Source organism: Parasteatoda tepidariorum, chromosome 9, assembly GCF_982258835.1.
Source record: "Parasteatoda tepidariorum strain Cologne lab strain chromosome 9, Ptep-v5.0, whole genome shotgun sequence".
In the NCBI taxonomy this organism is placed as follows: Eukaryota; Metazoa; Arthropoda; class Arachnida; order Araneae; family Theridiidae; genus Parasteatoda; species Parasteatoda tepidariorum.
Window position 1 is genome coordinate 25,992,939 of NC_141763.1, and position 13,879 is coordinate 26,006,817.

The 13,879-nt window shown below is 29.9% G+C and overlaps 1 protein-coding gene across 1 annotated transcript; it reads left to right on the forward strand.

Moving 5' to 3' along the window:
• Window positions 1-646: 646 nt before the first annotated feature.
• On the forward strand, window positions 647-13,576 carry LOC107452883 (uncharacterized). The gene is made up of 3 exons (XM_016069505.4): window positions 647-2,053; window positions 12,376-12,485; window positions 13,426-13,576. The coding sequence occupies exon 1, from the start codon at window positions 1,352-1,354 to the stop codon at window positions 2,015-2,017; it is 666 nt and encodes a 221-aa protein (XP_015924991.1). The 5' UTR covers window positions 647-1,351; the 3' UTR covers window positions 2,018-2,053; window positions 12,376-12,485; window positions 13,426-13,576.
• Window positions 13,577-13,879: the final 303 nt, after the last annotated feature.

Genomic DNA, 13,879 nt, shown 5'->3' on the forward strand with positions numbered 1-13,879 from the left:
GGGGAGCAATTTATCCCTGTTTCCCTCTGCCAATAACGTTCGTGATCTAGAAACATGTAATCAGAATAAAAATTGTAGAAAAATTTCTTTCTTTTAGATATTTCAATAATCTTCTACCTCCACCTTTATAACAATTATCTTATTCCAAAACAGAAAAAGAAATAATAGTTTGACTTCTTTTTTAAGATCATCTTTTTTATTCAAGCAAAGCGCATCAAATTTTAAAATTAGATTAAGGGCATAATTTTTTCCAGTGAACATTTCCAAATTATAAAGCACAATCGTTAGAGACACGGTTTGATTTAATTCCATGACCAAGCAGACGATAGTTTAATGAAGAAGAACAATGACGAAAATTTCTTTTTTCGATGCAAAAACGATTATTTTAGATTTAGAACAAAAGAACAAATTGAAAATAGAGGATGAGGGAATGAAAATACTGGAGCAAATCTCTCCACGACCCGGCGCCACCCCGCGGTAAAAACAGTCACCAACAATTAACAAAAGACCTAAAACATTTATATCCCTAAAAAACCCCTCCTCAACCTCCAGGGAAAACGACGAGTCAAAGGTGGGCGCCTAGTTACGTCACGAGTCAAAGGGGGGATTTGAAGGGGGTTCCCACTCCCCTTGGAGGATGCTCCTCAGAAGAAACCAGTCTTTTTTCTCAGCGCAACGTAATGACCGTTAGCGGCCAGATAAAGCGATGCGGTGAGGGGCAAAAGATCATTTAACGCCGAACCACTCTGCTATGAAAAACTGGGCCAGGAAGATTTCTCTCTCTAGTCTGGAATTCGATACTCCCTATTTAGAGAATCACTTTTGCTCTTGCGGAGGACTAGACGGTCTCCTTCACGGTTGAAAAGGATCAGAAGAGCGGACAGCGTGGGAAGTTTTTCTTCATTTTATTTATTCGCTATATTTCAAAAGAACATTTGCAAGTTTATTTTATTTTAAATTATCGTTTGCAAGAAAAAAAAATCACACGGAAGAAAATTTTTTATTTTGATAAAAGTGGATGAAAATCAATTTGACAAGAATATCGTTTGCTTAATATTTATTAAAGCTGAAACTGATCATTTCTTTTTGAATTATCGTTTGGACAATAGCCAGCTGAAGACTTTCAACATTCATGCAGATTGAAATATCTATTAAGTTTATTTGTTCCACAAATTTTCAAATATGTGTTAGCAGTTATAAGCAATTAAAGAATATTTTTATTTAAAACTGTTTTTTTGAAAAAAAGAAAGAAAAAAGATATGAAATCTTAAATAAAAAACTGGAAGGACAAACTATTCTTCACTTCAGTTACAAAAGCGAAACTACCAAACGATTTGTGAAGCTCATCTAAATGGCACGTAATGAAGAAATATCCATTATGATTCCAGAACAATACAATAGTTCCTCATCCGGAAGCTTATCTAGCCCGCCGGTCGACCTGATAGCCAACCAGTTGAAAACAGAACCTCCCCCGCACCGACTGTTGCTGCCATTGGATCGCGTGGGCGGAGTATCCAACGAGCCGATTGGACCAAAAAGACGCACAAGGAGGGGAGGTCAACCACGTACGCCCCAGCAGCAAGCCAGATCAGTGGCAAGAAGAAATGCGCGTGAGAGAAAAAGGGTTCGGTTGGTCAATCTCGGATTCTCTGCCCTTAGAGATCACATTCCGCCCCATTTAGGAGTGTCATCGTCACCGGAGCAATCTCCGAAAAACCGGGGCTCAAGTTCATCTTCATCAGCCAATAAAAAACTGAGTAAAGTTGAGACTCTGAGGGCTGCGATTGAGTACATCAAACAATTGAGAGATGCTATAGGTTATGACGACAAGGACAGTGCAGGGGCTTCTATTGACGATTTTTCCTCATCACCACCCCCTGATACATCGTCATCTCCTTCCTACTGCACAACGCCTTCACCAGTTGTCATGTTGTTGGACTCAGGCAGCAGCACACCTATGTTCGAAGATGACGAAAATGACGATTTCTTTAGTATTATGGACTGGACTACCTTATAACGAGAGTTCTTATCTACGTCTGTATATATGTAAATGGTGAGTGATTTTTTTAATTTAATTTTTAATCAATGTAATTTGTTTTTCATTGTCTTTTATATTAGATTAGTATTTTTGCATTAATTACGCAGATCGATGTATTTTTCGTAACTGCGTGACTATTAACTTTCAGTAAAATGCACTGAATACTTTTTATATAACAGTTATTAAATCAAGAATAAAGAACTAAGAGAAATATTTCCTCAAAAAAAGAGTGTAAAATTTTTTGCAGATATGTTTTTATGTTTAAATAACTTGTTAGTGCTCAGCGTAGCTTCTTTGTTTGTTTTAAATTAAATATAAATTAGCAGACGACTTAAGAGACATATCGTGTTTTATAATTTAAAAAAGAAAACGATATCGAATCAAAACAACGAAAAATTATGAAAGAAATTAAAGCTAAGCTTGCGTAAGTCAAATTCCTTGTAAGTTTACCAAATTTAGGCATTAATCATTCCATTTAATTTTTTTTAATTATATAAATAATTTTCAAGATGCATAATAGTTTCGAATTTTAATTATTTACTATGAAGATGAAAATTATTTTATGGATCCTAAATTAATGAATAAAAAAAAAAATACTTTTTCATTGAAATAAGAAATAAATTAACAACAAATTTTGAATATTAAAGAGCAAAAAGAGCAATCGGTATCATTTTCAGAAATGCCAATTTGCTTCGTTTTGTGAACAAATACTTTCTATCGATTTTGTAAACTTTGTGTCAATATATGCTTTTTTTTAAATTTTGTTCAAAGAATTTTTTTTCCTTTTGATAAAAATGTTTTCATAAACGCACCAATAGTTCTAATTATCTTTGATCAGACGAATGAAACATTAGTGAAATTAAACAGAATTTCTTAAGCTAGTTTCTAACTTTCAATTACTTTATAAAATCTTTTGCAAGAGTGTGGAGTATTTAGTAGGCAATTATAATAATTTCGCATGCATTACAAATTATAAGCTCCATAAATATATCAAATGGAACGAAGTTGCATACCTGTCAACTTATCCGGATTTCTCGGAAGGTTTTATTTTTATAATTAATGTGGTAGCAAATTTTATGCACTACCACTTTATTTTCATTAGAAATGATTAAAAATAATTTAAACATATTTATCGTTTATTAACTCTTTGAAATTTCTAAATTCAAATTTACTTAAAATGTAAGAACATCAATGGCAACAGCTTCAAACTCTATTACTTACAAATCAAAATTATATATCAACCTGAAACGAATTAACACGTTGAATTTACATGGCCTGCTCGTCTCGCCAAACGGTAAATAAATAACTACAAACTATATTTGCAAATATTAGACAGATTTTGCTAGTTTTTTGAAAGGTTTAGCATCACGTGACTGATTAAAGTGGTGAATTGTATAAGGCTACGAATTGTTTACAAAATAGTGGTGGATAAAAATCTACTAAATTGAATTTATTAAACCAAGAATCACAATTAATAAACTACCACTTGAAAATATTCATTCGCTGTCCGGAGCAAGTTGGCATCTCTGTGTATATAAATGAAACTATTTTTGTGTGTTCTATATTAAATTAATTTCTTCAAACCATTTTAATAACGATAATAATATAAAAAATTTACTCGAATTATGTGTTTCTAATAATCTTGGCTTCGCCGGTCACCGGTGACCCCCGTGGCTCTGCGAACAAACTCAGTGCCGGCCACCGGTGATCCCCATGGCATTCAACGTGTTAAACCAGAAATTTTTCTCCAAAGCTCTAAAGTGCAATACAACGAGCTTTGAATAAAATTTTTCAGTATCAGAACCTTGAAGAAGACAAATACATTAGACCTATTGCGGCGCACTATTTTTTAGCAATGTGTCTTAGTGAAGATATCAAATTTATATATTAAATTCATCCATTATTACACAATGCCTTAAAGAATATCCTCTCCTATATAAAACTTTTTTCATTTTTATATAATTTATCTACCTATCATGTTTATCTCAGGTATCAAGCTCAATTTAATAAGTGAAGTGAAATTTCTAAAATTCTGTTTAAGTGTTGGTTAAGTTTTAATGAAATTCCAATTTCTAACCTGAATTTAAATGGCATAATCCTACCAAAGAGAGAAAAACTTTTGAAAATAGTAAAAGTTAGCCGACATGATGTTGCGTAGTTATGATTTTTATATGACACGTTGACTATATATTTATGATTTTCCTATGTTGCGTTAATGTGTTTAACCCCTTAACTTTTGCATTCTAATTAATTCGAGCACGCTAAACAGGCCAAACTGTGCACACTCGAGATAATTCGAGCGGCGTTGTATTTTATGCTGCAATAATTTTTCACACTCGAATATAATCGAGAATTGAAAATGGCAATGTGAAAGCCAAGAAAAAAAAATCGTTTTATTGATATTTATCATTTGCATAAGATTGTAAGCTATTACACTTATTTATTCAAGAATAAAATATACAGAGATGCCAACTTGCTCCGGACAGCAAATATATATTTTAAAGTGGCAGGTTATCAATTGTGATTCTTGGTTTAATAAATTAAATTTAGTAGATTTTTATCCACCAGTATTTCTAAATAATTCGTAGCTTGTATAATTGACCACTTTACAATACTTATGCCATGCTATACCTTTTAAAAAGCAAGCAAGAGTAGTTAAATATTTGCAATATTTAATTTGTAGTTTTTGTCGATTTTTTAATTATTTTGGCCTGTCCGGAGCAGTTGGTATCTCTGAATATAGCCTTTTTTCATGGAACAAAAGCGCAGTATATCAAAATTGTTCACCAATAGAAAAGACAATGTTCTAAAGTGTGATTTTTTACATTAAAAAAAAAAAAGTGATTTTTTTTGGCCGTTAATATTCTTTAAAAAAATCTGTGCGTTAAGGGGTTAAATAATGCAAAAAGTTACATAATAATAGTAAACACTATTTACGCTTGTGGTTGGTGCTCTAATTGTAGCTAAATTTTTCATTTCAGGGCTATTTTTTAAACTTTTCTAAATTTAATTAAGACGCTTTCATTGATTAATTCAAAAAGCCGTCACTCCATTCCATTGAATTTCAAGAAAGTCCCTTCTTTCCATTATTATCATTATTTTTTTTTTCAAAATTATAATTTGAACTAGAATGACAGCCATAAATGCCGTTTTCTGAATAAAATTCTTTGCAGTGGTAGCGAAATTACAAATGAATTTAAGACTGCAAGCTGAAATGATTTACTAGCTTTTCAAAAACTTAATATTTAGAAAAGGGAATTATAAGAAATTTATATATTAATTTAAACTGTTTGTAGTGTTGATCAAAAATTTATAGTAAATCAATTTTATTAAACCAATATAAAAATGTATGAAAGTATTTTTTTTCTTTTACCACTTTAACTATAAAAAGAAATATCTCTCGACAAAATCGGGTGATTTATCAGCATTGATTAGTCTAAGTTCAACCCGAGTTCGTACGCACCTGGAAAAATTAACAACTGATATCAATCTTCTTAATATTAGTATCTACTATGGAATAAATACTTCATAAAGGAATGCCAACTGCTCCGCATATTGGAGTAGTTTTAATAAAGTGGGCAAAGCTTAAGCAGGCAAACATGGATGCCAACTTGCTCCGGACAGTAAATAAATATCTTAAAGTGGTAGTTTATAAATTGTGATTCTTGTTTTAATAAATTAAATTGAGTTGATTTTTATCCACCACTATTTCTAAATAATTCGCAGGCTTATATAATTCACCACTTCAAGGTACATATGTCATGCTAAACCTTCCCAAAAGCAAGCAAAATTAATCAAATATTTGCAAAATTTAGTTTGTAGTTATTTACCATTTTCTTAATTATTTTGGCGTGTCCGGAGCAGTTGGCATCTCTGTAGTAGCACATGTTAATATATATACTTAAGTTTTTAGGAAAAGTGGTGATCAAAATCATTTAAAAATTAAGTTTATAAAACAAAAAAAAATTTATATATTTACTACCACTTTAAATCTAAAAATAAAATGTTGCTCCAAATGCGTAAAAGTTTGCAAGTATTTATTTGTATATGACCCTAATAAAATGCAGTATAGCTATCTTTAACTTATATGAAATTTTTTTTTCTACATTTAAAGTGGTAGTAATATATATGCTTACCATTTATTTCTTTGATAAATTTAATTTAAAGTAATTTTGACCATGACTTCAAAGGTAGTTTATTTCTTCAGGAAAAAGAGATAAATGTGAATGTAGTATATTCTATTTTATAACCATAGTTGAACAGCCGACCCAATTTTTTTCAGTTTCCGAATACCAAGGTCCAACTCCGTAGCCTTGTAATTTTGAACTTAATAAAGAAGACAAGGGAACTCCTAGATCAAGCATCGGGAGAAATTTGCCTTCGTGGAGAATATTTTGATGGAACTAACCCGTATTTGCGTTACATGAAGAGGAAAGTCTCCCACGGTTAGCCTGACGGCAAGGGGACTCTAACCCATGATTTTTTTATCACTGAGAATAATTTTACGTCATCACTGTGGTCGGTGCGAGCCGGGTGCGGAATTCTTATCGACCAGACACCACTAGGTTTCGAACCCCTTCACCTCATCATTAAATTAAGTATTTGTTGTAATAATTTTTTTTAAATTATCTTTAGCACTATGCGCAGATACAAAAAAAAAATCCATCTATGCATTGCTCTGTACAGTCAATGGAGCAATTTTCCTAAAATGTTAGTTAAATAATTAAGAAATTAGGTAGGTTCTAACTAATAGATCATTTATGCTTACATTAATTGATAGATGAATTGATTTGTAATAGTACATAAAAACCGAAATTTATATACTAAAATATTAATTTTGTCTGTCAATAAGGAAAATTTTCCGTAACGACCTTACTTATTCGGTTACTAATAGTTATTGTTAATAAAAATTATGTAGTACTACGTTTTCTTAGCACAGTGGCAGTCTAATAAAATCACAATATTGTAAGTTTTAAGTACGAAAACAAAAATTTGTACATCTATTATCAACCTAATATTGGAAATACTGCCTTTTTGCTTAGTACTGTGTAGTAAAATTTCTAAACATTGAAAAAAAATATATTTACGATACTCTTTTTCCATTAATCTTTCTTAAAGCAAAACCATGGGAAAATAATAATTCAAGACTAAAACGTCAATTATTTCTTTAAAAGCTCGAGCAATGTATGCCACGTTTTTAAGCAAAAACAATAAACTATTAAATTAATTACTTTGGAATCTGGCAATTAGATACGTGATTTGCTGGAAAAAGAATTCAAATAACTCAAACGAAAATTTTTCGCTGCTTTGCAACTAATAAAAATTCGAATCCCAGCCCACCATGATCAATCAAAAACTAAACAATAACAAAATAGAAGCAAAATAAATATATATCGCTACCGAATCCACATCTTTAAGATTCAGTGAGCATTTTTAAAAGCCATTACTGTCACATATTGGAATAGTTTTAACATTTCATGGGTCGCCCTTCAGCATTTTCGAACATTTTAATGTATTCTCACTAACCGGTTGAGAAAGGAAATCTCACAATCAATATCTTTAGATTGACGTTAGAATGATTTTTACTCTTCTCCGTTTTTTTCTTATTCCGAAATATGTATATAAAAACATATGTTTTGTTCAAAACGATTTTATAAAGATTAATGAAATCATTCAAGCAGTGAAAACGATTTCTGAATTTGAATGAATAGTGTTGAAAGTTCTTTGAAAAGGGTGAAAACGATAATTAAAAGAATATTGTTGAAGTTGATTTGAGTTCTTTTGATTGATTTGTTTTTAATAACTTTTTTTTCCAATTAAATTTTCTGTACATCAAATGCGTATCAAAAAACATTATAAGATATTATTAAACGTATCAGATTGCTTGCATTTGATAAATATGGATTATTTTACACATTTAATTTATTCAATCAATGAAAACGATCTGTGCCTTTAAATGGGAATATTGAATGTTCTTTGAAAGAAGGGAAAACGATAATTAATATTTGAGGTTAATTTCAGTCTTTTGATGGATTTTAGTCTTAAAATTGTTTTCCGATTATTTTCGATCAATCTATATATAAATGAAATGTGCATCAAAAAGATTTAATATAAAATAATATTAAACATATTGTTTTTGTTCCTTTAAATAGTCATTTTGCACAATTAATCATGTTCTAATTTAAAAGAAAAGAGATTTTTTTTCTGTTACTTTGTTTTGCAAAGTTGCGTTTAATATCTATTCCGATAAAAGGTGACAAAATTTTGTTGAATATAAAGAAAGGAAATGAGATATTTTTTTCATTGGTGAATGTTTTAAATTTTATTATGCTTAAATGCTTCATTCGGGAGAATAAATGTGGAACTATGTGCTGGTGCAGCGCAGTATAGCTTAATGGCTGTTTAATCTTGCAATAAATCAAACTTTTAGTTATCAGGAAAGAAATAAAAATCTAATCTAATACTTTTATTTATAAGCTAGTAATTTAGTTAAAATAGTTTGGTAATTTTGTTTTTTAAATTTGTTACTTTAAGAATAATTATTTGTTTTTATTATATGATTTCTGGATTTATTGTTTTAAATGATTATGGTCTATTTCTTTTGTGTTAAGCATAATAGTATGGATAAATTGTTCAATTATATGGATGTAACAGAAAATAAAAAAGCATAGCATATTGGTCTAGTTCTAGCATAATGAACAGTTTTAGTTTGAATAGACTTACCTCTAGCATAATGAGCTGTTAAATTTTAAATAGGCTTCAACCTATAAAATGAGCAATTTAATTTTGAATAGACTTCTGACCGTATAATGAACAATTTCAGTTTGATTAAACTTTTGATTCAATATAATTAATAGTTTTATTATAATTAATTATGGGCGCTTTTTTTTGTTGCTAATTTTTGTCTTAAAATAATAATATAGAAAAATATTGAACATTTCACGTTTTTGAAATCCCAAGAGTTCTACATTACCCATCCTACAATATTTCATATTTTTTAAAATTGATAAATGTATTTTTATCACTCTGAATAACTTTTTTCTTTTGCAAGGATGATTTTCTTAAGTGGCAGTAGTACAAATATCAGGCATTCATATAAATGTTTACATTATTTATATGTAGGAAATGTCCCAAGTCATTTCTAATTAAATTTACGTATTCAAGAATATAAAAAAGCATAAATTTCAGTATCACTTTAAATATAAAAATACTATCCTATGGAAAATCTTTTATAAATTATTCGAAGAATACAGCAAAAATTAATCATTGCACCTTTCAGTATTTTCAGATTATTATCAATATTACGAAGTATTTTTTTCCAGTGGTACTGATTTAAAGTTCAAATTGTTTTAACAAAATGATTTTCTTAAAACTTCTATCAGAACTTAAAAAACTTTATCAGAGCCTTTTATTTCAAATTATTCATGTTTAAAACAAAAACATTCATTGCAATCAATTTCAATAGTAATCTGAAAAAAATAATGATAAAATGTTGCTAATATCAATTTTTCCTAATAAAATTTTGAATCCAAGTGTGATTTTTTTCTTGTATGAATAGCTCGAAATCTAAGAAAGTGTTTGGAAAGTTATTTTGGACTGAGCATTAGCCTAAGAATTTAAAAGTAATTCGTGCACACTAGAATACACTATTGACTTTTAATGCTTTAATGTAAAAGTATTTGTTTAGGGCTTTCGGTTCTTGCTTATTCATCGTAGTTAATTACCAGTCGGCAACGCAAGAAAACATATCTGATATTAAATTTATCTTGTCTTGCTTTTGGATCTGGGCGCCTGGGCCGCAAAGCCCTGTCCTATTCATCGCGTAGTATTAGTCATTTTGTTTGGTTTCGTTGAGGTTCGTAGGCAATACGGTTGCTGTGATATTAAATTTAGGATCTGATTTTAGGTTTGTAGTGGATATTTCTTCAAATTAAAATGGTAGGTATTAGAGAAATTTTTTTAAAATTTAGTATAAACGTGAATATATTACCACTATGCATAAATTGGGTTAAAATATAAGTCGTAAAATTTGTTCTGGCTGGGTCTTAAAGGATTAATTTAAACGTCGCTTTGCTCCAGTTATTCCGATAGGCCTTTTAAAGAACAACAAATTGAAATTTGCAGATTTTTGGTTATTTTGCCAACATTTTACAAGACTCAACACAGCTTTACTGTAAAAAAGCGACGTATGATATAAGTTTTTGAATTATTTGGAAGTAGTGGTGGAAAAAAACCCATACAAATCGAATTTAGTAAACCAAGAAACATACAATAAAAGACTTCCATTCGAAAATTTTTATCCGTTGCCCAAAGCAGTTTGGCATCTTTGAAAATATTAATACATGAGCCTTGTTGTTTTGAGGAAAAGTATTTTCTGAAACTACGGAAATTTCGTAGTAGTTGAAGGATATAAATTTTCTTCTTTATGTCTGTCATCATAAACGTGCCACCAACATAGAGTATCGGCCATTATTTATAAATGATTAATAATGGTGTCACTTTCTTCAACCATTTACAAGCTAACATATTTCACTGATACACACTATCTAACGATTGCCCGGGGCTTGTCGTTCTGGGTGGTGGCCTTACCTTGTAAGTGTCCACTTTAATTACCTGCCCACGCTTGATGATAATTTTCCCCTCTCTATATTCGTTGATTAGTTGATCATCTACCCTGGAGCTCTAAGCAATTTGATTAGTATTTTATGTCACTTTTAGACTCGTCTCACTAATTAGAGCAAATTAGAAACTTTGTATTCTTCCTCTTCCCTCTTTTTTTGCAAACAGTGAGCAAAAATGGAAGTTTATTAACCCATTCAGGACTACTGTTGCAAAAACGCAATATTTTAAACATGCCTGGCAACAACTAAGCTTTTTGCAAAAAGATTTTATTGAGTGTTAGACATTGAAAAACAAAAGCTTTCAGAATTTTTGGTAATTCTGTTATCATTTTTAAAGCTTCGCCACGAGAGAGTTCCAACAAAGTGATGTTGCGTATAAACATTTTATCATTTATATGCACAACTGCCAATTTTCCACGCTGTTTGTAAAAAAAAATTTTAGTGGTGGCTAAGTTAATGTTCAAAGACATTATTGTTTTCCCATTTAAACTTATTTTAGGCACCACTACATATGAATGATTTAAAAATTCATATATAACGACACTTTGTTCCAGCTACATCGTGGTGAGGCTTTTAAAATGATGATAATATTACCTAGAATTCTGAAATTGCTTTTTAAGAGTCTACCACTCTATTAAATATCTCTTCTCAATTTGACGTACGATAAAATGTGCGCAACGCATTAATGCCAAACCACCGTGAACAATATTGTATACAAAGGGAAGAATATTTGCCGTCCTTTATTTATATTTTTTAAAATCCTCTTATAAATTGAAGTCAAAAATATACAGAATCTGAACATGCTACATAATATCATCTAATTTTAAGAATTAAATGTAAATTAATATTTAAGCGAGGAAGAAACCAAAATCTGATAAATCATTATTGAGAAACGTGGGTGTAAAAATACTAAAATCTACTTCGTTGCCACTTGAAACTTTTAAGTGTTTCTAATGATCAACTAAGTATAAATTTGCGAGGTCTTCGATTTTTATATTTTCTACGAGGGTTTAAAACAAATACCATAAAAAACAGTGAATACGGAACACATTGAATGCATTGTGTAGGGTTAGCCTAACAATTTCATCCAGTTTTGATGAAAAGGTTATTTACAAATAAGCGACCTATGAGAGACGAATGATGCATAAAAACATATATACACTCACCAAGTTTCCTATACATACAATACAAATATTCAGTGTGTGCAGCCTTAGTCACAAAATTGTAATCCTCTTCCATACATGTACGTTCAATAGCAATGCCTGTCACAACAGCATTGATGCATTCCTGCATGATCGTTGGGATTGCGGGTGCATGAATTTGTGGTGGAAAAAGTTCATGTATTTTCAACTTGCAAACAAGTTGGCCAACTCGTGAAAGACAAAATTTACATATCCCCAACTTACATAAGTAGGTACGTTTGTGAAGAACAAAGTTTATGTACTGCCCAATGCCAACCGCAGGAACGCATCAGTGCTATTTTGTCGGACTTTGATATTGAACTGGATAAATAATGGTATGTCTGCCGGATGACCAAGGGTGCACATACTAAACATTTATATCATGTAACAGTCTTGTGAAACTCCATGGGTCAAACATTTATGCAAACCCTGTATATTAATGCAGATGAATCGATTAAAATTTGCTAAAATTATAATTATTTTTTTAAATATAATTTGTACTTTAAATTTTATGTTTCAAATTATTTACTTGCAGGTCTGTAAAAAAAAAGTGATTCGAGGAACAAGAGAAGCAATATTTCGCCGTGCCAATAAACATTTCTAGTCATCATAATGAAGAACACATTACTAAATTAACAACTCTCGGTAAGTATACAAATCAATGATTTATTTTAATGTATAAAATCGATTAGTTTACATCACTATAATGCATTTTAAATGCAATCACGTGTTGACACGTTGAGAACACTTGTCTCCATTTCTAATAGTTTTGATTAACACAATTTTAAAAATAGTTTATTTTACAACAATTATAATAAATATTTAATATTAATCAAGTATAAAGTGTTATATTTTTGTTACAATATATTATAGCAATTGATATTCACCTTTTATAAGCATTAATTTTCTAAATTTTGGAACGATAATACAGTTATAGTCCTTAACGATATCCATGTGTTAACTCTTTTATTTAAAACCCTTTTTTCTACGAAATTAGAAGGGTTTTTATGTGTAAATTGTTATAACTCAAATATAATACTTCGTATAAAAGCATAACCTTATAACTTCTAAACTATTTTAACCTTATAACTTCTAAACTACTCTAACCTTATAACGTTCAAACTATTCTATCTGTTGAGTTAGGTTTAGTCTCATTCCAATTAGTGTAAACAAATATATTGGAAACAATTGCTACATTTCTTTTGATAGCAGTGTCAGACAAGTAAATAAGTATCAGCTAAATATGGACTTTTTACGAACAAAACTCTTTTAATTTTCTAAAACATTAGTCCTGGTTTTGGTTTTATTTGAATTATAATCAAAATTTTATCATAACTATAAAAGGAAAATTCTACCCCCCAAAATCGTGAAAGTCAAACGCTATGCTTCCATTCATATTATCATCAATAATCATCATACAATAATCATCAATTGCGAGCTTTATAATGCAATTTACCATTCTAAACTATTAACTTTGTTTTTTTTTATTTATATTTTTTTAAATAAATCTATAAAATTTTATTAAAAATTGTCATTTGTTTTAATGTGCTTAATTTTAATTTTTTGTCTTTGTTTTCAATTTCAGTTTCTGGAAACAAGTTGCAATTTTAACTCAAGGATTTATGTCTGTTTGTGAAACCTTTTCTGTTCTGTGTTTGATAATTTTGTATTATTTTCTTTTTTTTAATATTTTATTGGAATGAAACATGGAAAAAATAATAAAATAGATGATTGGTCTGTTTGTTATGTTATTTAGGTGAAAATATAATACATAATGTACACAACGGAGAAAAATTTAAAAAGTGATGACAAAATGTTACCAGGGATGCCAACTGATCAACTTTCTACTAAAATTTTAATTAATTGGTAGCGAATTAAATATTAAAAGTTGTAGAATAAGAATAATTACGTCCACTCTTTAAAAGTGTCCCTACGAGAAAACAGCAATGAAGTTGCATTTCATATGATACTTTGAATTTTTGACATGCAATGGTGGAAAATTACTTAAAATGAAAAATGCTAAATAAAAAAAAACTTAA

What these genes read in the sequence shown, in the direction of transcription:
- LOC107452883 (XM_016069505.4), top strand. Translation starts at nt 1,352, where the DNA reads ATGGCACGTAATGAAGAAATATCCATTATGATTCCAGAACAATACAAT.